At 44.1% G+C, this 26,182-nt stretch overlaps 1 protein-coding gene across 1 annotated transcript in view; it reads left to right on the top strand.

The window, feature by feature from the left end:
• The window catches only part of UBXN2B (UBX domain protein 2B), a 28,194-nt gene extending 20,462 nt beyond the window's left edge, over window positions 1-7,732 (top strand). Inside the window, exons 8-9 of the mRNA XM_077808991.1 lie at window positions 1,084-1,245; window positions 6,056-7,732. Coding sequence (XP_077665117.1) covers window positions 1,084-1,245; window positions 6,056-6,218 — 325 coding nt within the window. The 3' untranslated portion in view covers window positions 6,219-7,732. The remainder of the gene's footprint in view (window positions 1-1,083; window positions 1,246-6,055) is intronic.
• The last annotated feature ends 18,450 nt before the right edge of the window (window positions 7,733-26,182 follow it).

Genomic DNA, 26,182 nt, shown 5'->3' with positions numbered 1-26,182 from the left:
CTGGGAATGGCAAACCACGGCCACTGGGAGTGAGGGGCTCTGTGCCTGCAGACGCCCCAAGTGAACAAAAGGTCCCGACCTGACGGGCCGGGAGCCAAAGTTTGCCAGCCCCTGAAATATAGGGTCGGCTTATGAAAGGGTCATGCAGTTTTTACTATTTTTACATATCCATTTGGCGGGGGGTCGGCTTATAAACAAGTATATATGGTAATTAATTTTTAACTATGTTAAAATAAATATATAACACATCTAAGATCACATAAGCAGATTTGTTTGATTACAACAGGCAATAGCTACATGTTGTTGTTGCTTCAAAACTCCTGTTCAGATTCTCACTCTCCAAGTCTTCCTTCTTTGCACTTAACTGACATATTCAAATGAATTTGCTGAAAAAGCTTTCATTTGCAGGTAAGGTGTGTGGGGTGTAAGTGTCAAAAGTTGGTTCCATTAACTGCATGGGTTTTTGATTTGGAGCTTTCAGTGTAAGCCAGTGATGGGCAACCTGCAACCTGCGGGTTGTTTTATAATCATCTGTCCATATATATAAAATTATGCAACTGTATTAGCCTTCCCTCTTTCGTAGTGATGTGCATTAAATTAGGGATGTAAAATGTTTACTAGTTAACCTGTAAGCATTAGTCTTACTGGTTAACCCACCTTAACCGTTAACCCCACACCAGCCCACCCGCCGGCCCCAGCCACAAGGGCAGGAGCAGCCCCAGCCGCACCAGTCTGGTCCTTTAATCGGTTAACCATTTAAGTGAAAAAATTTTAATCGTTTAAACGATTAACTTTTTAAACAATATTTATATCCCTGTGTGAAATAGTTCTGTATATAAAAACATATGTACAAGAAACCTCATGTATGGAGAAAATGTTCTTGTGTAACTAAGTGCATGTTTATAAAATCTTATCCATGTATTAATGCAGACAGCTTTGACACTGTTTTCAATACCCAGGTCAATTAGCATACAGTGCATGATACTGGTTTCAGATAGAAAAAAAAGATAAGAAATGTTCTAAAATACATCTTTTCAGTTGTGGTTTAATTCTTTCAGTAACACCTATATTTCAATCCTTTAGCCTCACACCTGAAATTGTCAGTACACCTTCTTCCCCAGAAGAAGAGGAAAAATCCATTCTTAATGCAACTGTTCTGATTGATGACTCCATTGCAACAACTAAAATTCAGATTAGGCTAGCGGATGGAAGCCGTTTGATACAAAGGTTCAATCAAACACACAGGTAAACTAATGCCACAGAGATACAAGTAACCACACTTCTTTCAGTAAGATAAAAAAAGAACTAAAATAGCAGCTGGCATATAAAAAGGCAAGAATGATGGTAACAAAGGTAAAGTGTATAAGCAGTTTATTAATTATGAATGTTTGCGGTAGAGGAACGCTAGATGTAGAATTACACTTTTGGAGGTGATCAGGCATTTGGTAACTGTAAAATTAATATAACTTTCATCGTCCATACTCATATCATTCTGGCTGTTAGTTTGGATATAGCCTTGAGAATTACTTCTGTTTGGCTGCTTGATGTGTGGTGTTATGCAATTACTTATCCATTCTAAGAGTGCATTTGTGCAGAGTTTGGCAAAGTTATACTGTTGTCACATTTCCTGCTCTACATGTATGTGAGAACTGTGGTGGGCAGAGTGAGACAGTTTCGGCTGTGGTACAATCAGTGAGCAGAGGGACTTGCAATGCTAGGTCTCTTTATTTTAGCAGACATGAATAATACAACCTTCCTTCTTTCCCAGTATTTGGTTGAGAGCAAGGTGGCTGAGGCTTAGTCCAATTAAAATAAAGGTGATGCTGATAGATTGGGAATAGAACTGTGCAGGAAACAGATTTCCTGTCCTGTTAAAATTTTTGAGATTTCAAAAACACTCCCATTCTGCATATGGACAAAACAGTGACATTTTATGTAGTTGCAAAGAGCCGAAGAGAGAGACACTCCAGAACAGTCAATGCATGGTGCATAGGGCACGCACCTGGGATGTGGGAGGCTACGTTCAGGTCCCTGGTCTGAATCAGTCAGAGCAAGACTCATACCTAGATCTCCCACGTCCAGTTGAATGCCCTAACCAATGGGCTATTCTGGTGGTGGTGGAGGAGGAAGGTGTCTCTCTCATTTAGACCAGAAATTCCCTCCTCAACCCAGGAAACCTTTCCTGGCAAAAGTTTTTTGTTTAAACTGGCATGTTCCTGCAAAAAGTTTTGGCAAATCAGTATTTTGTGACAAACCACTGCATTGAATATTCCTGATCAGCTCAAGCGGGGAAACTGATACAAGGTGTGACCCAGGATATTGCTTTTCCCCATTATTGAGGGAGTATTTCCAGTCTTGAAGGAACTTTGCCATCCAGGAGGGGAAGGGGGATTCTGGACTCCAACCTGCTCCTAGGTTCCCAGATAGCATCAATAGCCAGAAGCACTTGTTTCCATGTATTTTGTTAGGCAATAGTGACCCTTTTCTCACATAGTTGTCGTAGTTATCCAAGCACTGATCATGTCAATATAGAATACACTTCACAGCCCAGTGTACGGTAGAGGATCAGTAAGGAACTACAGCTACTGCAGGATGCTGCTGTCTGCTTGCTTAATTATTGGTTAAAGAGGACATTTTACACTAACTCTTCAAAGATTGCACAGGCTTATTATTTTCTTCTGGAACAATTTTGCAGCATTAAATTTGTTCTCGAGCCCTATATAATTTGCATCTTGGCTGTCTTAAGATGACTTCTTGTTCTGTGTGTTGACACTACTTATGATGTCATCTGAAGTACTTTTGCTGACAGTTTTTAGATTGTGGGTGGTTGATAGGGTATTCAGCAGAAAACTTTTTGGTTTTGGAACACATTCCTGTCCCCAACCACCATTTTTCTGTCAGAGCTAGTCTGCTGACTTTCAGGGTACATCAAGGGTGTAGACATGGATCTGGTGTAGACATGGATCGTAGCTCACTCAGGCCCACCAGAATCAGAGTCTGTGTGAATGCCAAGTTTAAGTGAATTTATTAATGGGCTTTATTTTGGAACCATGCAACGTGAAGGTGGGAGCTCAGGTATTAGACATTGCCCTTCCATCAGAATTTGGGGCCCACCCAAATTTCGATACCTAGCTACACCACAGGGGTACAGTGTAATGCTTCTCTTTTTTCATTCAGATTTGGCCATGTCTGGGAAGTAGGGACAGCACTGATCACTCAGAATTGAAGCTAATTAAGGAACTGGCGTTAATTTAGCTTGGCTTTGTCATTACATGTGGGGTATTGGATTTTACACATGTACTCAAACTGCTGAAGGAGTAAATTACGTTGAAAAATAAAAGGAGTTTATCTAGTGAATTCCTGTGCCACAACCTTCATTCTTCAAGATATGTCCCCTATGGGTGCTCCACTTCAGGTGCTCATGTGCCTTTCGAGCCCTTGATTGGAGATTTTCAGCTAGCAGTGTCCGTTCAGCTCTTGCATGCGCCCTGTGCCTCCTTGTGCCGGACACCAAGGTTATATATGGGTGCACAGGCAAACTGCCCTTAGCTTTTTCTCAACCACTTCAGCCTGAGACGGAGCCTTAGTGTATCTACATTGGCCATTCTGTTTTTCCTTAGTGTTAAGATACTTAGTTTAGCAGTTGGTAATATAGTTAGTGTGGTATATAGTTACAGCAAACACAACCAGCATCGAGGAAATGTTATTGAGAGCACAAATTAGGTGGACTGGACATGTCATCAGAATGGAAGACCACCACCTCCCAAAACAGATCCTGTATGGGGAGCTGAGGCAGGGCAAAACAAAGAAGTGTCATCTGTATGAGCGCTTCATAGATAACTTGAAATGCGGTCTGTTGTGGGCTGGGATCAATCTCAAAGAACTTGAGCAAACCGCTCAGAACAGGACTCACTGGTAGTCTCTGACAAGATTAGCATGCCATGGGTTTGAGCAGGATTGACCAAATTGTTTCCAGGCTGCATATGAAAGATGCCATAGAGCTGCATCGTCAAATATCATGGATACGGACTTCCTGCACCCTCAGTGCAGCTGACTCTGCATCAGGGTTTGGACTTCAGAGTCATATGCATGGCCATAGATGAGAACTGTAACAATATTGTCATCATTATCAGTGATGGACGACTACTATGGAGAGACTAGTAGTTAGTGAGGGGGGATTGCTTTGTTCTCCTTACCCTTTTTTCCTTTGGGAGACTCATTTTTCCTGGCAGGACATGCCTGGCTCACCAGGTTTCAAATGCTGCCTCTCCTAATGAGGCTAGTCTTGTAAACAATGGCCACTCTAAGTGTGTTCATTGCTTGGGGGAGTCCCATATCTCTCAGAAGTGCAACTTTTGCTTGACCTTTAAGTGTAGGCCAAGGAAGAACAGGGAGACCAAGCTAAGACTGTTCATGACAGAACACTCCTGCAGCCAGAACCAGGTCACAAGAAACCTCCCACCTCCAGAATGCCTGTCCTCAGACAGACCCAGAGCACGCTGGGGCAAGCTTCCCCCAAGGAAGGGAAGATTTTTGGAGGCTTCTGGGAAGGCTCCCAAAAAGAGAAGTGCAGACTCTCAATCCAAGGAGCCAGCACCAGAAAAGACCAAGTCTCCGCACCAAGTCTACGGTCTCCGAGGGTACTGTTGAGGCCAAAGACTCTTCTATGGGGACTGGTGGGGCTGTGAAGCACTGGAGCTCCAAGGAAAGAAGACACTGCTCTGGCAGGATGCCAGTATCCTTTACCCACAAGGAGAGCAGTCATGGGGTACTGTCGAGTTCAGCCCAGCAGTCAGTACCAATGCATCCGACCCAGCCAGCAGTGCCATTACTCCCCTTAGTCCAGCCATTGGTACTGATTCAGTTTGTCCAGCCATCAGTGCCAGCGCATTTGGCATGACCCCCTTCTTCACCTGGAGTGTAATCATCATCAGTACCGTTGGCTTTGGTGACCATGGCCTGGGCTACTGCTTCAGTACTGGATCCCTTCTCAGTATCACAAGCATTCCAGCACTCTAAGGACCTTATGTTATCTGATGGACCAGAGTCCCTGCTTCTTATGGGTACTAAGTGCCTTTTGGTACTGAGACACCAGTCTCTGGGCTACTGTCCTCTGGCACCGTAGGAATCTCCACCATTTTCAGTGGTGCCCCCCGACCCCATGGGATGACATAAAAAAGAAAGAGGGAGACTTTCAATCAGTCTCCTCTGTCTTGGTCAGGGGTTCACCAACCTGCCCCTTCAGGAATTCCTTTTTGGCTAGTCCCAGGGAGGATTGTATTGGTCATCAACAGTGGTGGAACCAACCCTGTATTCCAGCTTCATTTCCTTATCCATGTGGTCAGATCTGATACATCAATAGGTTCTACAGTATCATCTTCAGTTCTGGACTCTGTTTTGAAGTTCCCTCCTCCTTCTGGGGATACTGTCCAGAAATCACCTGAAGTGGAGCACCGATAGGGACACTACTCGAAGAAGAAGAGAAGGTTATTCAACTTGTGCAGTAACTACAGTCTTCAAGATGTGTGTCCCCTTGGGTGCTCCAGTACCTGCCCTCCTTCCCTTGTGCTTCACACTGTTCCTTGGGGGACAGTTGGGTAGAGAAGGACCTGAGGCCAGTTTGCCTGCACACACCTATATAGCCTTGGTGTCTGGCACAAGGAGGCATAGGCGAATGCACAGGCTAAACAGACACTGATAGCTGAAAATCTCTGATCAATGACTCAAGAGGCACCTGCACACCTGAAGTGGAGCACTTATAGAGGGAGACAGCTCAAGATTTTACAAGATGAGTAACTTTCTATTATATAAGACAAACCATACATCTACTCTTCTTTTCAGTCCTTGTATTCAGAAAGCAAGAATCCCTAGATTATCATCCTAATCTGGCGAATATAATCAAAATATAGGTATACAATCAAAAGTGCATTCGTAAATAGTGCATGATGTATTTGCAGTATTCAAATTTTTTGCCTTTATTGGTGTTGGCAGCTGATTCCTGTATAAATTAAATCATTAGTAATTTTCAGTGTTTATATCATATTTATTTCAACAGGATTATGGATGTTCGAGATTTTATTATCCAGTCCCGTCCTGCATTTGCAGCATCTGACTTTGTTCTTGTGACTACATTTCCAAATAAAGAACTAACAGATGAAAGTCTGACACTACAAGAAGCAGATATACTTAACACTGTGATTCTTCAACAACTAAAGTAACCTTGCACCTGTCAGTCCAATATAGCTTTTGTGGATAGGTAATGTGCCAAACTGTCATACAAGGATGCTTCCAGTGGTGCGGAGGGAGGGAATCAAATCAACGTCTTCTTTCACTTGCACAGATCAGTTTTGTTTTTATTTCTGTTCTGTCTTCCAACGATAGCATATTTGAATCAGATTTTAGAGTGATTTCTCACCAAATGTTTTTACAGTTTTAAAACTAAGCTTGTATAAATGGGTATGTTCCAAAACTCAGCAAGAACTAATAAGCTACTTGAGAAACACAGATATCACTTTATTATTCAGATATTTTTAGGGGAGAAAAGGAGTTTTTTCAGGGAGTCAGTGTCTTTTTACACACTTGGTAAGTCTTGCACTAAGGAAATGTTTTATGCTGCATTGACAAACAGCCTTTTGAAAACTTAACCCAGTAGGCTGAGATATGTTTACCTCCCTTAGCACATAGATTTTCAAGTATTCTTTGTAAGTTGACATGTTTACATGCCCTAATATGATTTTAAAATATTCTGTTTGTAGTGTTTTGTTGGTGCAGTATAATTACATAAAATAACCTATAAATATTTTTCCTGTAAGTTATCCTATAACCGTCACTATGAATGGATCCGTAACAAAAGAAAAACAAATCTCAGCCTTTTCTGAATATATTTAATATTGTTCTCACTCATATTTAATATTTTTCTCACTTGTGCTCCAGGTGTAATTCTCATGTTGGAAAGAATTTACTTTAAATAGAAATGGTAGAGAGTAATAGCAACTAATGGACAAACAAAGCTCCATATTTTCCAAAGAATTGGCTTGATGATCACATTCAAACACACGTGCAAGTGAGACCTATGCAGATACATAATTCCATGCACAAGCAGTTATTTAGGTGTTCAAATAACATGTGTGCACAAACACAAGACTTGTTTATGTAGTCATTTGAATGCACAAAAGAAGATGTGCAGTTGTGCATGCAGTTTTGCACCTGGACTTTAGCTCTTCATATTTGATATTTTGTCTAAAAGTGTTAAATTTTCAAAGTAGTACAATGGGAATTTAGTTATGCAATTTTCTTTATTCTCACTGGCAGCTGCGTGATTAAACCATGACAATTCTTTGAAAATATATTCTTTTCAAAGAGTTTAATCCTTCATTCTGCTATGCAGATAGAAATAGCGTGAAATAGAAAATGGGGTCCTGTATTTATACAGCCACAGATATTATAAATCTGCATACCGTGAGTCAAAAGAGAGGATCAAATCTTAGATGAGGAGAATGGGCTGCCTCCCATGTGCCAGTATGTATAGAATATTGTCTTTAATATTATTTCCCAAAAACTTGAAAACTTATTTCACTATACTTCGCTCACCCTTGGTCAGTAGAATTTATTTTAAGTTCTTACCTCAGAGTAGGCATTTCCAACTATAAGTAATTTTCAATCATTTGCAACCATTTAGGAAGTCAAATGTTTTGTAAGACAAATATCTGCATGATTTAAACAATCACAAATACATTGTGTGTGCTAATCAATAAAGAAAACATTTTAAGTTAAAAATGTTCCAGACAACTTTTTCATATTCTCTTATTTTTTACGCTGTGACAAACGAGTTGTTTGTGTGTTTTGCATGGTGAGTGTTGTGTATTTGGGGTGAGGGAGGAAGGAAATATATGTTTAAAACAATATACTAGACGTAAATACTTGGTACATAAAATATAGATTTCCGAGTCAGAGTTCTGATGTGGATCTGAACCACTACAAAGTTTGGGCGTGTTTGGAATCAAGGATTAGCTTCACGTCCATACCTAATAAAATATAAGCAGTGCTCAGGTAATAACAAATTGAACAGTTTAATGCATAAGGAACTGTGGTTACATAAAAAAATTGAACAACCCTGAAAAATGAGAATCTAAGACATCACTAACTACATGTTGTCACCCTTTCTTTATTTTAAATAGCCAGTGAACTTCTGATGTAAGAGCTTTGTAACATCTGGGTAAAAGTCTTTACTTCAAGATTAAAGCGCTCAGAGAAAATACAGCATGCATTTGTATTTATTAATATCTTTGGAGGTATTCAGGCAGCGTTTTTTAAACTTTTTGAGCTGAGCGCACCGCCCCGCCCCCCCCCACTTTGAGTTACAATTTGGGGTTGTGCCCCCCCCAACCCAGGCAAAAATAGACCCAATACCTGCCACTCCCCCCTCAGGTTTTCAGGGTTGGGGAAGGTGCATGCAATGGTCTCTGGGGCCAGAGCCAGTGCTGGGTGTGGCCACAGCAGATGTGGCCCTGACCCACGGGCTGGATGGCCTGCTGAGGTAAGTCAAGGGGTAGAGATTGTACTCCCTCCCCATGCTCCACTGCACAAGGTAGGCATTGCCACTCACACTCTCCTCCCCAAATGTTCCTCCATGCCCCCCTGTGACAGAGTATACCAGACCCTCTGAGGCCCCCTGCTGAAGGCCTCACAGCCCTGCCACACTCCACTGCAGAAAAGGGCCCAGAAACTGCCTAGAGTGTTTGTTTGGGACACAGCCAATCAGAGCCCAGTAGGTCAGTATAAGAGGAGCTGCAGGACTAGAGTAAGGCCAGTTCCTTGCTGGAGGAGCATGGATGGTGTGTGGCTGGCTGAGGGACCTGCAGGACCTTGGATGAGGCAGTGCTGCCAGAAGCTGGTGAGAGCGAGGAGCTCCGAGAGGGTTGCTGGGACTCCATCGGGACAAGGCCCTGAGGTAAAGGTGAAGATGCCGCGGAGAAGTGGCCCAGGGAACTAGAGCAGCAGCACGACTAGTACCGCTCTATCCCAGAGCTGGGCAACTTGAGGGAGATGTTACAGAGAGCACTGAGATACACCCCTGTAGGACTTGTACCCCAGAAGGGATTTTGCTTTGCTTTCACAGACCAACTGTGTGAGACTGCTGGAGGGCTGAGTCACTGAAGACTCACCACAAACAGAGTGCAGGCACATGCACTTGGCCAAGGGGGCGCTCACAAGAGGGGTGTGTGTCCTGTTACACACCCCTTGGAGGGCCACGCGTCAGTTTAAAAACTTCTGTATTTGGGAATAACATCATCTCCCCCACCCTATGGGAGCTGAGTGCCATACCTGGAAGCCACAGAACCTTTACTAAACACCTGCATTTTCAAAAGCTTGTATGGGCATAAATAGCCATTTAGCCAGCTATCTCTGGATAACAGTTAGAGTTGGTTGGCCAGCACATTTACACTGCAGGTAGCTGCTCTTGACTAAGTTGTCTGGGTGCCCAGCAAGTTGAGTACTGTAATGATGGATGTTCAAGAATGGCCTGGGTAAGGGCTGCCAAGGCACTGGGTTTCATCCCATGTACTCTCTATCGAAATTGTATCTGAAGCATAACTAAGTAAAGGGGCACAGGTTAAGGTGTTCAAGCAGCCGTGTCTCACTGGCTGCTTTGGAGTATTGACACACTTAAAGCAGACAGTGCATGGAGTAGGGATCCACACAGACATGCAGCTGAGAGTAGCTATAAATACTATAGAGATAGGTGGTGGAGTCAGGCAGGGATCAGAATAAGTGGGGGAGGAGTGAAAATGGTGGGGAGCTCACATACTGGTGCTTTGGGGGTGGGTATAGAGAGTACAGCATCAGGGAGCAAGGTTGCATTGCAACACATCATTGTGCTTGGACTTCTGTATGCTAGGAGGTAAATAAAGGAAAGGAGTCTGACAAGGGGGAGAATAAGGTGGATAGGAGGAGATGCTTTTACCCCTAAAACCAGGTCTAAGACCCTCTGAGGGTCTTCCTTGATCTCAGTGTGATATGGGTAGAGGCTCCTCTTTCAGGCCACTGTGCATCTTAGATCTGAACCACAATATTCAACCACATCTCTCTGTGTTTTCTCTCTCTCTCTCCAAAGAGTTTATTGGAGCAGGACACTAATACTTAATCTGCTACAACAAGCATTTCCCAGTGAGGATATCTATTCTGGGTGTTTGGGCTTTCTTTTGGCCCTGCTTACACCTGTAGGGGGTGGGATCGTCTACCCGTGGACATTCAGGTAATGTGTAGGCACACTTGGAAATTTTACTGCTAAACATCTGTGAAGTCCCCTGCACACCACACCTTGATTCTCTTTACCCTGGCCCCTATCATGTGTGCAGCCCAGACACTGGCTAGCAGTGTGCTCAGCAACATCTAGTCATAGGTGCCAAGCTGCTAAGGAATCCAACCCCCTTTATTATTAGTCTCATACTTTTGCTCTGAAAGACATTTGGTCTCCCCTCAAGCATGCCTGCTATTCAGTGAACCTTGTGATCAGCAAGTAGAAACCATGCAGCTGTACAATAGGCCACTGTACATGCTCTTTATATGCAGTGTGACAAAGTTCTTCCTCTGTCCTGCGCTTTTTGGCAGATTTGCTCATCTCAGAGGTTCACAGCAGCCCTCAGTTTGGCTGCTTCTGCTAGAGGCTTGAACCTGCCATTCACTCAGCTAACCTCATCACTGGCCAGCATGGGGGAAATAGAGAACAATGTTCAGTCTCTCTATTGCCCTACCTAGTGGATCAGGGACAGGCCAGATCCCTTTCCAAATTAGACCTTCCCTTCTGGTGTTGCTCACAGATCAAGTCAACTCCTGTGTCCGATCAGGAATTGGGGGGAACCCAGGCCCACCCTCTATACCAGGTTCCAGCCTAGGGCCCTGTGGATAGCCGCTGTCTACATCTCCTGTATTAGCTGCATGACAGCTACAACTCCCTGGGCTACTTCCCACGGCCTCCCCCCAGCACCTTCTTTATCCTCACCACAGGATCTTCCTCCTGAAGCCTGATCACACTTGTACTCCTCACTCCCCATGTGAGGTCCTTTTTAAACCAGGTTAAATTAGTCTGCCTGCCATAATTGATTCTAGTATGTTCTTAATTGGCTCCAGCTGTCTTAATTAGCTTGCCTGTCTTAATTGGTTCTAGCAGGTTCCTGATTTCTGTTCACTGAGTGACCAGAACAGGGGCTGCACTAGAGAAAACTATTCATTCAGTGGCCAGTATATTTGCCTTCTACCAGACTCTTGTACCCCACTGGTCTGGGTCTGTCACAGCAGCTTACAAAGGGTGGGGACAGGAGGCAGCCAAGTGCAAGGATGTTACAGCAGCAGTTGTATACATACAGGTGATGGACAGAATGGGAGTTTTGTCAATGTAATTGCTTATTTAGCTCTTACTCATGAATCTAGGAAGCTGACGTATAAACACTTCAGTTAGCTGGAGCCACCACGATGTCCGATTTGCGTAGTTCTACAGACAATATAGTCTGTCCAGCAGACTCCCACCCTGTTCCCATTGGCTAGTTAAGCATGCCAGTCCCCAAACAAAAGCATACTGTTCCTTAGCCAGACATGAGTAACTGAACAGCAGAGGAGTAGGTTGACAGGCTAATTAAAATATACCATAAAGCTCTTTGAAATACAGCAATAACTTAGTAGTTTATTTGCTCAGTGCCAAAGGTTTTACAAAACTGTATTTCTGTAGCTTTCAGCAAAATTCTGAAACTTCATGATGGGAAGGCGATTAAGCTAAATTTTTAAGGGCTGAAAATGTTAAATGATCTTGTCATGTAGCTTCTGCTGGTGAAGGGGTTTACAGCCCCAATCCAACTTCCACAAAAGTAAACAGGAGTTTTCCTCCTGTTTTATGGGTCTGACATAATGCCAACTAAAGTCAATCTTAATTTTATCAAGGATTAGGTCCCATCTGCAGAATCTCACTTTCTCAACCTTGCCTGTTATAGCAACCAGACCCTCTACATACGCAAGGGAAAACCTTGGCTGAAAGAAGCTCCTTTGAGTTATTTTAAAAGATGGCTGCCCAAAACATTTTTAAAATTTAATTTAAAAAGCATTTTTGGCATTGTTGGATGGCAATATACCCTGTTAGATACATTTTGTACTCCAGACTATACAGTGCTGGTTTTACACCCTGTTACAGCTCACTTGACAGCTGATACTTAATTTTGTTTTAGTTAATCCGATAAATCTGGACTTTGATCCCCACTGATGTGTAAGCAGGGCAAGAGCTTTGTTGATATAGTACTAATATTACTGATATAGTGCTTATATTTCCGTTGTTGCAGATCTAAGCAAACCCTGTTCTGAGATCTGAGCCTTAGAGGTGATGAGGAAAGCTCTGCTTGGTTTTATCCCTTCTTGTAAAACTTTGTGGACTACATTAAAAAGGTAAGTAAATAGCTGGTCAGATCTGTATATTTTATTTATACATATATAAAATATGGGTGTGGCCACATTTGTCAGGAGACAAATTTGAGAGGATTTTGAACACAATACAGATAAGATATTTCAAGAGAAGTTTTACTTTCCAAATCTTTTCTCCATTCCACACTGACTATTTCTTTTGTTATACAGCCAAATATTTTCTGGTGGATATTCAGCTATACCTGACTTGCTGAACAGGCTCAATATTCATGCTGTTTCCATAGATGTTGATCCTGCAAACACTTATGCACACACACAAGTTGACACACATGAGTAATTCCATTAAAATGGATGGGACCACTTCCATGCATAAATCAGGCATGTTTGCAGGACTGGGAGCTTGGATTGTCAACTGTATGGCCCAGCACCTCAAAGTTATTTAGGTGCTTAACTCCCATTGATATCCTTGAAGACCTGGTCCTTTCTACAGGTCTTTGTATGTGTTTGTACACTACCTAGCACAGTGGCTCTGCTGTTCTGATTGGGACCTCTGGATGCTACTAAAATATAATTATTAAACAATACAGTTTACTAAATTTTTTATTTAGTTTCTCCATCTGTAGCTGTTAATGGGCAAGCAAAATTAGCCAACAACAGTGTATATTATACTCCAAGAGCTATCTCTGTGATGCTCTCCAATAAACCCAAATGTTTGTTCATTTGCTTTATTCATTTGTTTTTTTACTCTTTTCTGAAGTGATCATTTAGCTCAGCCCATAAAAATTCAGAAAATGCCAACCTGGCAAGGTCTGTTTGCCTTAAAGCCTATACAGGCAGCTATTACCCAATCTACTGCGCAAGCAGAGCAGGTAGAGGTGACCTGGTGTTAGTGATTTCCAAATGACCTTCAGTAGTGGCCAAGGCCAATTACAAACAAGTTTCATTTTTGGACTTTTCCTAGAACTGTGGCATATGGAGTAGAGTTCTTAAAGCCCCATCTGCTGCAAACTCAGATACTCTAACTGAATAGTCTCTGAAAAGTACAGTAATTAAACCCTCATTAAATGTTGCTGCGATAGAGGTCTAACTCTATCATAGAGAAGTAGATTGTATTTTACGAGTACTGAAATCTATTTTTATGCAGAGTATTTACAGATAACCTTTCCCATATAATAACATGACATTCCATTCAGTAATACTGTTTCTTGTACTGCATTCTGTATGAATGTATTTTGTATTTCTGTTTAAGGCAATCAAAACAGTATGCTGGTTTTGTAATAAAACTCTCAACCAGGCAAAATAAAACTGGATTAGAGTTTTGTTTCTAAAGTAGGGTAGGATTTGCCAAGGCTTGTGCATGTGTTGTTGAAGTTTGGCTAGTTGTCATGCACATTGGGGCTGATTTATGGCTTTGGTTCAAAAAAAGTCAAAATTTGGCTGTTTAGGCTGATTCTGCTTTGCTTTGAGTTCATCTGTGTGATGGAGCGTCTGGGTTCTATCAATAATTTATACTTCACAGCAAGGGAAAAGTGATGGAGCCTGGATAAACTGGAGACAGCCAGACCAAATGAACTGCGCAAGGCTGTACTTGAGTTTGGTGGTTAAGCATTTGAAAGACCGCCATTAGCACCATTAAAGTGTCCTCTGATCCTCAGTGGCACATCCCCTAGACAATGCAACTGCTCACCAACTCCTCTATTCTGTGTATCTAGCTGGAGAAAACTGGTTTAGGTTAGGGGGGGATTCTCTCTCCAGAATCAGCTATGCAAGGCTTTCAGTTTTGACCAGGGTTGGGTCACAGATAGGACCTGCTTTCATGTTCTATTTTCCTTTCTTCTCTTTTAATGAAGCTAAGGGATGCGGTATATTATGTGAATAATTTCTTTTATTTTGATCTGCTTCTCTTTATCTAATAAATTTTGTTTTAAACAAGTGACTGTTGTGTGGGTGTTTCACATAATCCATCCCCAGAGAGAGCAAAGTCTTTTAACCACTAAGGGGAGGTAGAGAAAGTAAAAGATGTGCCTGGAACCTAACCCTCTCAGTTCACTCATTCTTGGTCCAAACAGCATGAAAACCAATGGCATCTCCAAGTGAAGTGGCTTGCAAAAGGCTACAGTGGGTATTAGAGATAAGGAGGGGGCTTTTATTAGACCCAAAAGGAAGACATGAGTTAGCATAGAAGCAGTTGGCAATCAGGCATTCCCATAATGGATCAGAGCTGTGAGCCCACCCCCTGCACTGACACAAGTGGAGCTTGGGCAGTCATGGCTAGTGGTTGGAGCAGTGGCAGTAAGAACTCAGGAACAGCATCTGTTCCGAGCTGGAATCAGGAACAAGGAGTCTGAGAGCAAGCCAAGAGGCAGGTCCATTGCTATGCTTGGCAGGGAGTCCACCTTGTTGTACAGACAATTCCTGGAACTCCTCCTGGGCTTAAGTAGAGTGCCTGGACCTAAGAGAGACCACAAGGGAAGCTGTCAGTCCAGCCTTCTGAGGCAGTCCATCCTGTGGTGTTTATCTCCACAGGGTCTATGTGGTAATGCATGCAACCCTACCTTGGCCACTGGATAGCGACATGGAGGGGTGAGCCATTCCGCAGACCCTGGTTCTCCCTCTAGAACCTCACATCACCCTTCCCGGGGCACCCCTAAAGCCCTGCTGAACCAGGCTTGTATGAGTCGTTTTTATGAAAGGCATCCACAAGGTCAGATGTTTGGATATGGGCAGCTGGTTCCCAGGACCATTCTTCAGGGCTGTAACCTCACCAGTCAATGAGATACCATAGAATCAGAGACGTGTAGGACTGGAAAGAACCTCAATAGGTTATCTAGTCCAGTCCCCTGCACTCAAGGCAGGACTACATAATAACTAGGCGATTCCTGATAGGTGTTTGTCTAACCTGTTCTTAAAAAGCTCCAGTGACAGAAATTCCACAATCTCTCTAGGCAATTTGTTCCAGTGCGTAACTACCATGACAGGAGGTTTTCCTAATGTCCAACCTAAAGCTCCCTTGCTGCAATTTAAGTCCATTGTTTCTTGTCCTATCCTCAGAGGTTAAGAAGAACAATTTTGCTCCCTCCTCCTTGTAACAACCTGTTATGTCCTTGAAAACTGTTATGTCCCCACTCGGTCTTGTCTTCTCCAGACTAAACAAACCCAATTTTTTCAATCTTCCCTCAGAGGTCATGTTTTCTAGAACTTTAATAATTTGTTTTGCTCCCCTCTGGACTTTTTCCAATTTGTCCACATCTTTCCTGAAATGTTGTGCCCAGAACTGGACACAATACTCCAGCTGAGGCCTTATCAGGGTAAACACCTAGAAGATAATAAGGTGATAAGTAACAGGCAGCATGAATTAGTCAAGAACAAATCATGTCAAACCTGACAAATTCATGCTGACTGTTACTTATCACCTTATTATCTTCTAGGTGTTTGCAAAATGGATTGCTTAATTATTTGCTCCATTATCTTTCTGGGTACTGAAGTTAAGTTGACTGGTCTGTAATTCCCTGGGTTGTCCTTATTCCCCTTTTTATAGCTGGGCATATATTGTCTCTCTTCCAGTCCTCTGGAATCTCTCCCGTCTTCTATGAGTTTTCGAAGATAATCACTAATGGCTCCGATATCTCCTCAGTCAGCACCTTGAGTATTCTAGGATGTATTTCACCAGGTCCTGCTGACTTGAAGACATCTAACTTGTCTAAGTAATTTTTAACTTGTTCTTTCCCTATTTTATCCTCAGATCCTACCAAGGAGCGTATTTACGCCTTATGCACCCCTAAGCACAGCATCTTCAGCACCCTTCCTGCCTATAGCTGATCTTCATGTTTTCCATAAAAAATTAAACTTTTAACCCACTTTTAACTTTTAGGTGCTCCTAGAACACTGGCATCCCTAGGCACGTGCCTACTGTACCTGGAAATCTGGCCCTGATCCACCTCATTTTCACTGGCGGTCACTATGTTAGACGTCCAATTACCACTAACCTTTTTGGTGAAAACTGAAACAAAAACGTCATTTAGTACTTCTGTTATTGTCTTTCCCTCCTCATTGAGTAATGGGCCTACCCTGACCTTGGTCTTCCTTTTGCTTCTAATGTATTTGTAGAATGTTTGCTTGCTACCCTATATGTCTATAACTAGTTTAGCTTCTTTTTGTGCCTTGGCCTATCTAATTTTGTCCCTACATGCTTGTGGTGTTTATATTCATCCTTTATAATTTGATCTAGTTTCTACTTTTTTGTAGGGCTCTTTTTTTGAGTTTCAGATCATTGAATGGTTTCAGAGTAACAGCCGTGTTAGTCTGTATTCGCAAAAAGAAAAGTACTCCAGATCATTGAATATCTCTTGCCACACTTCCTAGCTTTCCTACACAGTGGGATAGTTTGCTCTTGTGCCCTTAATAATGTCTCTTTGAAAAACTTCCAGCTCTCTCAAACTGTTATTCCTCTTAGACTTGCTTCCCATAAAATCTTACCTACCAAGTCCCTGTGTTTGCTGAAGTCTGCCCTCTTGAAATCCATTATCTTTATTCTGCTCTTTTCCCTTCCACCATTCCATAGAATCATCCTTAAATCACTTTCACCCAAGCTGCCTTCCAATTTCAAATTCTCAACTAGTTCCTCTCTATTTGTGAAAATCAAATCTAGAACAGCTTCTTCCTTCTGTATGGCCCAAGGAACTGGTGGTTTTGTTTACGGGATGGCCTATCTGTGCACAGGTGTTGTGGCAAGGCACACCTTTGGACTACTGAAAGTGTTGGTCTCTCCCTTCAGCAACAGTCTGCATATCACTTGCAGGCTGTGTTTGCTTCCTCAAAGAGGCATGGTAAATCTGTTGAATCCAGTCAGTGGCTGCTAAGTTTGGGGAAGTCACACATAATGCTTGGTGGAACCCATAATTGGCCACCAAATATATATATATTGGCCCAGTGGAGTTATGGTCAGTGTTATATGTGCATTCCATGTAAGGCAGGAATACAGACCATTTGATCTGGTGGTAAATGATGAAGCATTGTAGGTATTTGTTGTAATATTTGGCTTACCCTGGCCATCTGTCTGTGGGTGGTATGCTGAAGAGGTGGAAACGCAGACTCCAAAGAGCAGGAAAGTTTCATGCCAAAAGCATAAGATGAACTGTCGTTCTCAGTCCTAAGTAACATGGTCCAGGAGCCCATGAAGGCAGATCACATGTTTCTCTGGATGCTGAGCTGTTTCTTCAGAGAAAGGTAGTGGATGCAGGGGATGAAGTGTGCCATCTTGGTAAGTTGGTCCACAACAGTCAGGATTACTGTGAGGCCACTGGCTTCAGGGAGTTTGACAATGAATGATGACATCCAGGGCCTTGGCAGGGTCTCTAGGGGCAGGAGAAGGCCAAGCAGTTTGTGGTATTGTGTCTTGGAGTGGATGCACAAGTCACAGGAGTCAATGTAAGTCTGTATTATGGCTTGCGGCTTGCATGTGAGGCCACCAGAAGAAATGGAAGGCTAAGCAATAGTTTTTAAAATGACCAAAAATGCCCCACTTGGAGTGTCATGGTACAGACGCATCACCACTCTCCGGGGAAGTCCCAATGGGACATATATGCAACCAGTCACATATATTATCCTATCCTGCATAGAGCGTTGTCCCTTTCCCCCTGCTCGTAGCTCTTCAGGAGCTATCCCCTTCCTTGAGGCCAGACAGTTTAAGGTGATTAGATCTTGCTGAATGATGGTATTCAGGAAATATTGGGGCTTGACAATGTAGGGCAGCTTCTGGCTAGGCTTTTTCTGGGCCTACGTGATATTCCCCCTTTTGGGATAGTGCCTCGGCCTTACCATTTTGTCCCCCAGGAGATAGGTAATGATAAAGTTGAAGTGTGAGAAGAATGTAACCCACCTGAGTTGTCTCTGGTTCAGTACTTTGGCCTTGCGTACATGTTCAAGGTTTTTGTGGTCAGTATAGACCTGTTCTGGACATGGGGTTCCTTTGAGGTAGTGACACCACTCTTCAAAAGCGTCTTTTATTGCCTGGAGTTCTGCATCCAAGATCTCATAATCTTGCTCTATGGCAGTGAGTCTCCTGGAGTAGTAGGTGCGCGGGTGTAGTAACTGTTGGGGACCGTGCCTCTGAGAGAGCACTGCCTCAATTGCCATGTTGGATGCATCAACTCACACATGTGGATGTACTAGGGCAGTGATGAAGGTAAGTTTGAGTTGTGCAAAATGTTTTGCTTCAGGGGCTCGATAAATCTTCCATTTTTATGGAGGAAGGTGGTCATAGGTGCTATTTGCCCAAAGTCTGTGATAAAACACTGATAGAAATTGATGAAGCCAAAGAAGTGTTGGAGGTCTCAGGTGCACTAGAGCATTGCCCAGTTGTGAATGGCCTCCACCTTTTTCTGATCCATCTCAATACTTTCTGTGGAGGTAGGATAAACCGTAGGAATTCTTTGGAGGTTTGGTCAAAAACGCACTTCTCCAACTTCACATTCAGGTTGCATTGTTGCAATCTCTCTAGGATGGTTCTAACATGGTGAGTATGCTGCTTCTTCAGAAGATGGGATCATGATCCATGCCTAGAGTGAAGTGTTTTCTTTGTGTAAGCAGGCCACTTGTTTCGAAGGCCCTGATTCTCAGCCACAGTTGTGCCACCTGAGCCTGCAGCGCACGGTTTTCAGCCTGGAGGTGGGCAACCCACTCCTGTAGTTCTGTTGCCCTTTGGAATACCCTGGTTAGTAGGAAGCCTGTTGCTTTCATTCCCCCAATTGGGGCCATTTCTGTGCGGGAGGTTAGGTGTGGGTCTATCCAAACTGTCACTACTGGAGCTTGGGAGGTCAGACCTAGTGATCAGAGTGGTAGCAGTAAGAAACCGGAAACAGATCTGAAGTCGGGAAGCAGGTGTTAGAATCAAGTGTCAGACCTGGAGTCAGGAACCAAGAATCAGAGCTGGAGTCAGCACAAGGGGTCAGGAGTCTAAGAGTGATTCAAGAGGCAGGACCATTGCTACACAGGGCCAGCCCACAACATTTTGGCACCTGAGGTGCGGAGCTCAAATGACGCCCCCATGTCCCTTCACTTGGGCCAAAACTTTAAAAGGTCTCAATTCTGCCTTCTTCCTGTTCTACTCGTCTCGTGGTACTGCTCTGCTACCTACCCCAATAAAGGAGAACTAACAACTAAAAATGCATTGTTCAAAAATTTTAAGTAACACTTACATTTGCTGTTTAGGCATTTGAAAGTTAACTTTTCTTGTCTGCATAGTAAACACTGGCATTTTTATCTGCTTGAATATCAAAGTGGTGCTTTCTATGCGTTCTTGGTTGCAAAGATTTGAACTGCTTCCTGCTGAAGGTCCACAGTCTGGGCCAGCTCATGCTCTATTGAGATGATTGCAAGGCCGACCAGCCTCTCCTGTGTCATTGTGGAGCGCAGATGTGTTTTTATTAACTTCAGCTTGGAGAAGCTGCGTTCTCCACTTGGCTCCACTGCGTTCTCCACAGGAAGTGTTAGAAGTATGTGTGGAGCAACAAAAGCATTTGGAAAGAGGGTGGTCATCTTATCTGTGCACATATATTCCAGAACAGCCTTTGGAATTGATCCTGCTGAAATTTATCTTCTAAATCAGTCGCATCAATATTGTGCATGTCATCATGTGTCAGCGCTGTCTCTAGTGCCCTGCATTACTGGTGTAGGCCTTCTTCAGGTATAGCGAGGAGTTTTGGAATATCATACAACATCCCAAATATACTGCTGTGTTCCTTGAGCTGCATGAAACGTTCTTCAACTGACTGTATTACACAACCTAGCACCTGGTTAAAGAATTCAACTTTGAATTGTTGTTTGGGGTCTCTTATGGGATTATCCTGTGCCTCGTAATCAAAATATCATCTTCTTGGGTGACTCTTGTATTCCTGAATGGATGGGAAAATAGCTTCAGTGTGAAGTTCCTCTGCCAACTTCTGTGCACTCTTCAGAACATTTTGAAATCCCTCATCTGACCGGTAAGACTGTAGGTATGACTTTGCTTTGTCCAGTTGTTCCATTGCTCCAGATTTATCAAGATCAATACCTTGGAGTCTCTTGCTTACAACATTTATTTCAAACAGTATGTCATGCCACAACACTAAGCCACACAGAAATGTGAAGTTATGTATGTTTCTGGTGATTCCATTTCCCACTGCCACTGTTCTCCCATGAACAGTTCCTGTCATAGCATTATCCTCCATAATGACAACTATGGCATCATCTATCTTCCCAATTTGGGGGGGGTGGGGGTGTGTGTGTGTGTGTGTGTGTGTTAGGCTTTATCGCCTCCACTCGACTTTCCCATCCTGTGGCTCTCAGTGGTTTCAGTGTCAGAGAGGATGTTACCAGATGTTGCTTCAAAATCTGTCATCGATTTGTTGATGCAGAGAAAAATACATAGATGCTTTGAATTACGTGAAAAAATTCAGCAGCCTCACAAAAAGCTGATGCTGCATTACTGACCACCAAGTTCAATGAATGAGAACTGCATGGGACAAAAAAAGTTCGAGGGTTTAACTCTCGGATCCGTGTCTGCACTCCTTTGTTCTTTCCTCTCATGTTGGCACCATTATCGTACCTCTGACCTCTCATGTCAGCTATCGCAATTCCCGTATCTTCCAGCTTTTTAAGAAGCATATTTGTCATACCAGCTCACGTAGTATCATCAATGTCACGAAAGTCTAGAAAATGTCTCTGACAGTCACCATTCCAGGGACATTTTCACTAGGTTCTGTTGTTCCAAAACGCACCATTAAAGTCATTTTGTTCTGTATGGCTGATGTCCAGTGTGCAGTCCAGAATAACAGAGTAATATCTTGCTGACTTCAGATCTGCCACAATCTTCTGTTTGACTTTTGTTGCCAGTAACTGCATGATCTCATTTTGAATTGTTTTTCCAAGGTAGTGGGGTGTGCACTTTTCTTGGGTGGTGACTCTCTTCTTAGATGCTTCTGGAGTACAGCATCAAACTCCGCCATCAGCTCCACAGTTTTAAGGACATTTCCACTGTTTGGCACACACAGCTGATCTGAAGTGCCATGCAGTGCTAGGTTCTGGGTAGCAAGCATTCTCACAATGGCAATGAGCCTTTTCAGAACATTTTGCCATTAAAGAGACTCTGATGCAATCATCTCTTGATGCTGATCATCTCTGGTGGCCTTTAACCTTAGTCTCATCTCAAGCTCTTTCCACCTATGGAATGTTCTCTGGTGATTTGCTGCCTTCTCATGGCATGCCAGATTTCTAGCCAGATTTTTCCAGTCCTTTGTTCCTGTAGAACCCAATGTGGCTGGAACATTAGACTGGAAGAGTTTGCAACAAAAACAGTATGCAGCATTCTGTGGTTTTTGAGTACATAAACCATGGCCTCTCCACTTTGTCACCATTGGGGATTTCACACCAGTAATGTGTTGGATGGAAACTTCTATTTTCATTGTCTTTGGGTAACATGAAGTTTTTCACTTGCTGTGGCCCATGCAGTACAAGGAAGTCCCTCAGGCTACTGCTCAAGTGGGTCCACAGTCCTGGATCATCTAGACTTAAGGAACTAAACTCAGCAGCAGCTGTTTCTTGTGCCTCCACCAGACTCTTCTCTGATCTACACTTTTTTCTTCAGGAATGTGCATGGTTACATCCCTTTGAGATGGAGATATGGATGTTGCAGTAGCTGCCAGGTCACCTGCACTCTGACTAACTGGAAGATCAGGCATCTCCTCACCACTCACATCCTCACTGGGGCCAGAACATTTGTGTCTATGTATCTCAGGAGAGCTCCTTCCTGCTTAGATAGAAAAGCTTCCTTTGCTTGCTTTCTTTTTCTGAATGCCGCCCCAGAGGGGCGTTTTCTTCTTTCACGCATGACTGCTGTTTTGTGCCAGCTATAGTGACTCTCAACACTCAATTGAAGGGGACAAATAAGCAGGCTCGTAGCCGGGCCTGAGTGAGGAAAGATATCAGCGACTTAAGGGCCTAACTGGCTCCTACTACTTCAGTTGACTGCCTGTTCTCCTCAAGTGGGTTCAGGGAAGCAGCAGGAAACAGGAAGCTCCCTGAGAAGCTGGTGTTAATCAGCCCAGGCTCCTGGGGGTGCTAGAGAGGTCCATAAGAGGCTCCTCCTCCTCCTCTCTCTCTCCCTGCAGCTCCTGCTACTTTCTGTTATTCCCTCTCACCTTTCCTCCTGCCTGCCTGTTATGTCCCTTGTGCCCTCCTTCCTCCAGCACAGCACTCCACCGTCTCTGTCCATCTAGAGCAGAGAGAATACATATGCACCAGCAGCAGACAGTTTTCTGCACTCTGGGTCCTAGAGGCGCCCCCCCCCACCCCCACAGTCTGGCACCTGAGGTGGCCGCCTCTGTTCACCTCATGGTAAGGCCTGCCCTGTTGCTAGAGCTGACAAGGGAGTTCGCCTTGTTACACAGACACTTCCTAAAACTCCTCCTGGGCTTAAATAGGATGCCTGGACCAATCAGGGCTGTCAATCCAGCCTTCCAAGGTAGTACTTCCTGTGGTATTTATCTGCACAGGATCTATGTGGTAACACGTGCAGGTTTACCATGGCTGCTGGATAGTGGTGTGCAGGTATTAGCCATCCCGCACCTCACAGATCCAGGTTCCAGTCCTGTCCCCACAGAACCTTACAACCAATGCTTTTCTGCCATTTGAGTTTCCCCAACCATCTGAATCCTTGAGGGGCCTCACTCTTTGATTATCATTTTGGTTTGGAAGGGTACAAGAAACCTTCAGCCTAAGGGGAGGGATCTCTCTTCCAGTAGTACCAGTCTGCACAATTTCATTGTGAGTAATGGAGTTTTGGCCCTTACTGGTGCCAACATATCCCAGTGATGTAAAATGCTCCAGCTTGTTGTATTTCAGCCCTGCCTGGCTGCTCTTGCCTGGGAGGTGGGGAAGGCATGAATCAAACAGAGCTGTCATCCCCCCTCAGGAGTGGAGAGGAGGTGTCAGGGAGGGGAGAAGTGAGAAGGGGCAGCCAACACTATTCTCACAGAGCAGAAAGAGCCCAGCATTTCAGGAAGCTCTGCCCCTTCCTCCTCCCTCCCCTTCTGCGAACAATGGGTCAGACTTCTCTCTCCTCCCTGCCCCAGCACGACCAGGAAAGGGAAGATGGGGGTGAAGAACCCCATGTGCTGCAGGAGGAAAGAGGGAAGAAGAGCATCTTCGCAAGCAGGCAGGCTAACCTAGTGAGGAGGGCTTTAAACTAGGTTCACCGGGGAAGGAGACCAAAGCCCTGAGGTAAGTGGGATACCAGGAGGAAGTATGAGCAGGAGAGAGCAAGAGAGGAGGATTCCTGCCTCATACTGAGAAAGAGGGACGATCAGCGAGTTATCTCAAGCGCCTATACACAAATGCAAGAAACCTGGGAAACAAGCAGGGAGAACTGGAAGTCCTGGCACAGTCAAGGAACTATGATGTGGTTGGAATAACAGAGACTTGGTGGGATAACTCACATGACTGGAGTACTGTCATGGATGGATATAAACTGTTCAGGAAGGACAGGCAGGGGAGAAAAGTTGGGGGAGTTGCATTGTATGTAAGGGAGCAGTATGACTGCTCACAGCTCAAATATGAAACTGCAGAAAAACCTGAGAGTCTCTGGATTAAGTTTAGAAGTGTGAGCAACAAGGGTGATGTCGTTGTGGGAGTCTGCTGTAGACCACCAGCCCAGGGGGATGAGGTGGACGAGGCTTTCTTCCGGCAACTCACAGAAGTTACTAGATCGCAGGCCCTGGTTCTCACAGGAGACTTCAATCACCCTGATATCTGCTGGGAGAGCAATACAGCAGTGCACAGACAATCCAGGAAGTTTTTGGAAAGTGTAGGGGACAATTTCCTGGTGCAAGTGCTGGAGGAACCAACTCGGGGCAGAGCTCTTCTTGACCTGCTGCTCACAAACCGGGAAGAATTAGTAGGGGAAGCAAAAGTGGATGGGAACCTGGGAGGCAGTGACCATGAGATGGTGGAGTTCAGGATCCTGACACAAGGAAGAAAGGAGAGCAGCAGAATATAGACCTGGACTTCAGAAAAGCAGACTTTGACTCCCTCCGGGAACTGATGGGCGGGATCTCCTGGGAGAATAACATGAAGGGGAAAGGAGTCCAGGAGAGCTGGCTGTACTTTAAAGAATCCTTATTGAGGTTGCAGGAACAAAGCATTCCGATGTGTAGAAAGAATAGTAAATATGGCAGGCTACCAGCTTGGCTTAACAGTGAAATCCTTGCTGATCTTAAACACAAAAAAGAAGCTTAAAAGAAGTGGAAGATTGGACAAATGACCAGGGAGGAGTATAAAAATATTGCTCGGGCATGCAGGAGCAAAATCAGGAAGGCCAAATCACACTTGGAGTTGCAGCTAGCAAGAGATGTTAAGAGTAACAAGAAGGGTTTCTTCAGGTATGTTAGCAACAAGAAGGTGGTCAAGGAAAGAGTAGGCCCCTTACTGAATGAGGGAGGCAACCTAGTGACAGAGGATGTGGGGAAAAAGCTAATGTACTCAATGCTATTTTTGCCTCTGTCTTCACGAACAAGGTCAGCTCCCAGACTACTGCACTGGGCAGCACAGTATGGGGCAGAGGTGACCAGCCCTCTGTGGAGAAAGAAGTGGTTCAGGACTATTTAGAAAAGCTGGACGAGCACAAGTCCATGGGGCCAGATGCACTGCATTCGAGGGTGCTAAAGGAGTTGGCTGATGTGATTTCAGAGCCATTGGCCATTATCTCTGAAAACTCATGGAAATCGGGGGAGGTCCTGGATGAGTGGAAAAAGGCTAATATAGTGCCCATCTTTTTAAAAAGGGAAGAAGGAGGATCCAGGGAACTACAGGCCAGTCAGCCTCACCTCAGTCTCTGGAAAAATCATGGAGCAGGTCCTCAAGGAATCAATTCTGAAGCACTTAGAGGAGAGGAAAGTGATCAGGAACAGTCACCATGGATTCACCAAGGGAAAGTCATGCCTGACCAATCGAATTGCCTTCTATGACAAGATAACTGGTTCTGTGGATGAGGGGAAAGCAGTGGACATGTTATTCCTTGACTTTAGCAAAGCTTTTAGATACGGTCTCCCACAGTATTCTTGCCAGCAAGTTAAAGATGGGCTGGATGAATGGACTATAAGGTGGATAGAAAGCTGGCTAGATCGTCGGGCTCAACAGGTAGTGATCAATGGCTCCATGTCTACTTGGCAGCCAGTATCAAGCAAAAGGCCCCAGGTGTCGGTCCTGGGGCCGATTTTGTTCAATATTTTCATTAACCATCTGGAGGATGGTGTGAATTGCACCCCCAACAAGTTTGCAGATGACACTAAACTGGGAGGAGTGGTAGATATGCTGGAAGATAGGGATAGAATACAGAGGGCCCTAGACAAATTGGAGGATTGGGCCAAAAGAAATCTGATGAGGTTCAACAAGGACAAGTGCAGAGTCCTGCACTTAGGACGGAAGAATCCCATGCACTGCTACAGACTAGGAACCGAGCAGCTAGGCAGCAGTTCTACAGAAAAGGACCTAGGGGTTACAGTGGACGAGAAGCTGGATATGAGTCAACAGTGCCCTCGTTGCCAAGAAGGCTAACGGCATTTTGGGCTGTATAAGTAGGGGTATTGCCAGCAGATAGAGGAACGTGATCATTCCCCTCTATCCAGCATTGGTGAGGCCTCATCTGGAGTACTGTAACCAGTTTTGTGTCCCACACTACAAGAAGGATGTGGAAAAATTGGAAAGAGCCCAGCGGAGAGCAACAAAAATTATTAGGGGGCTGAAG

The sequence above is a fragment of the Eretmochelys imbricata genome, chromosome 2, assembly GCF_965152235.1.
Source record: "Eretmochelys imbricata isolate rEreImb1 chromosome 2, rEreImb1.hap1, whole genome shotgun sequence".
Taxonomy (NCBI): Eukaryota; Metazoa; Chordata; order Testudines; family Cheloniidae; genus Eretmochelys; species Eretmochelys imbricata.
This window is presented reverse-complemented; position numbering and strand designations above follow the sequence as displayed.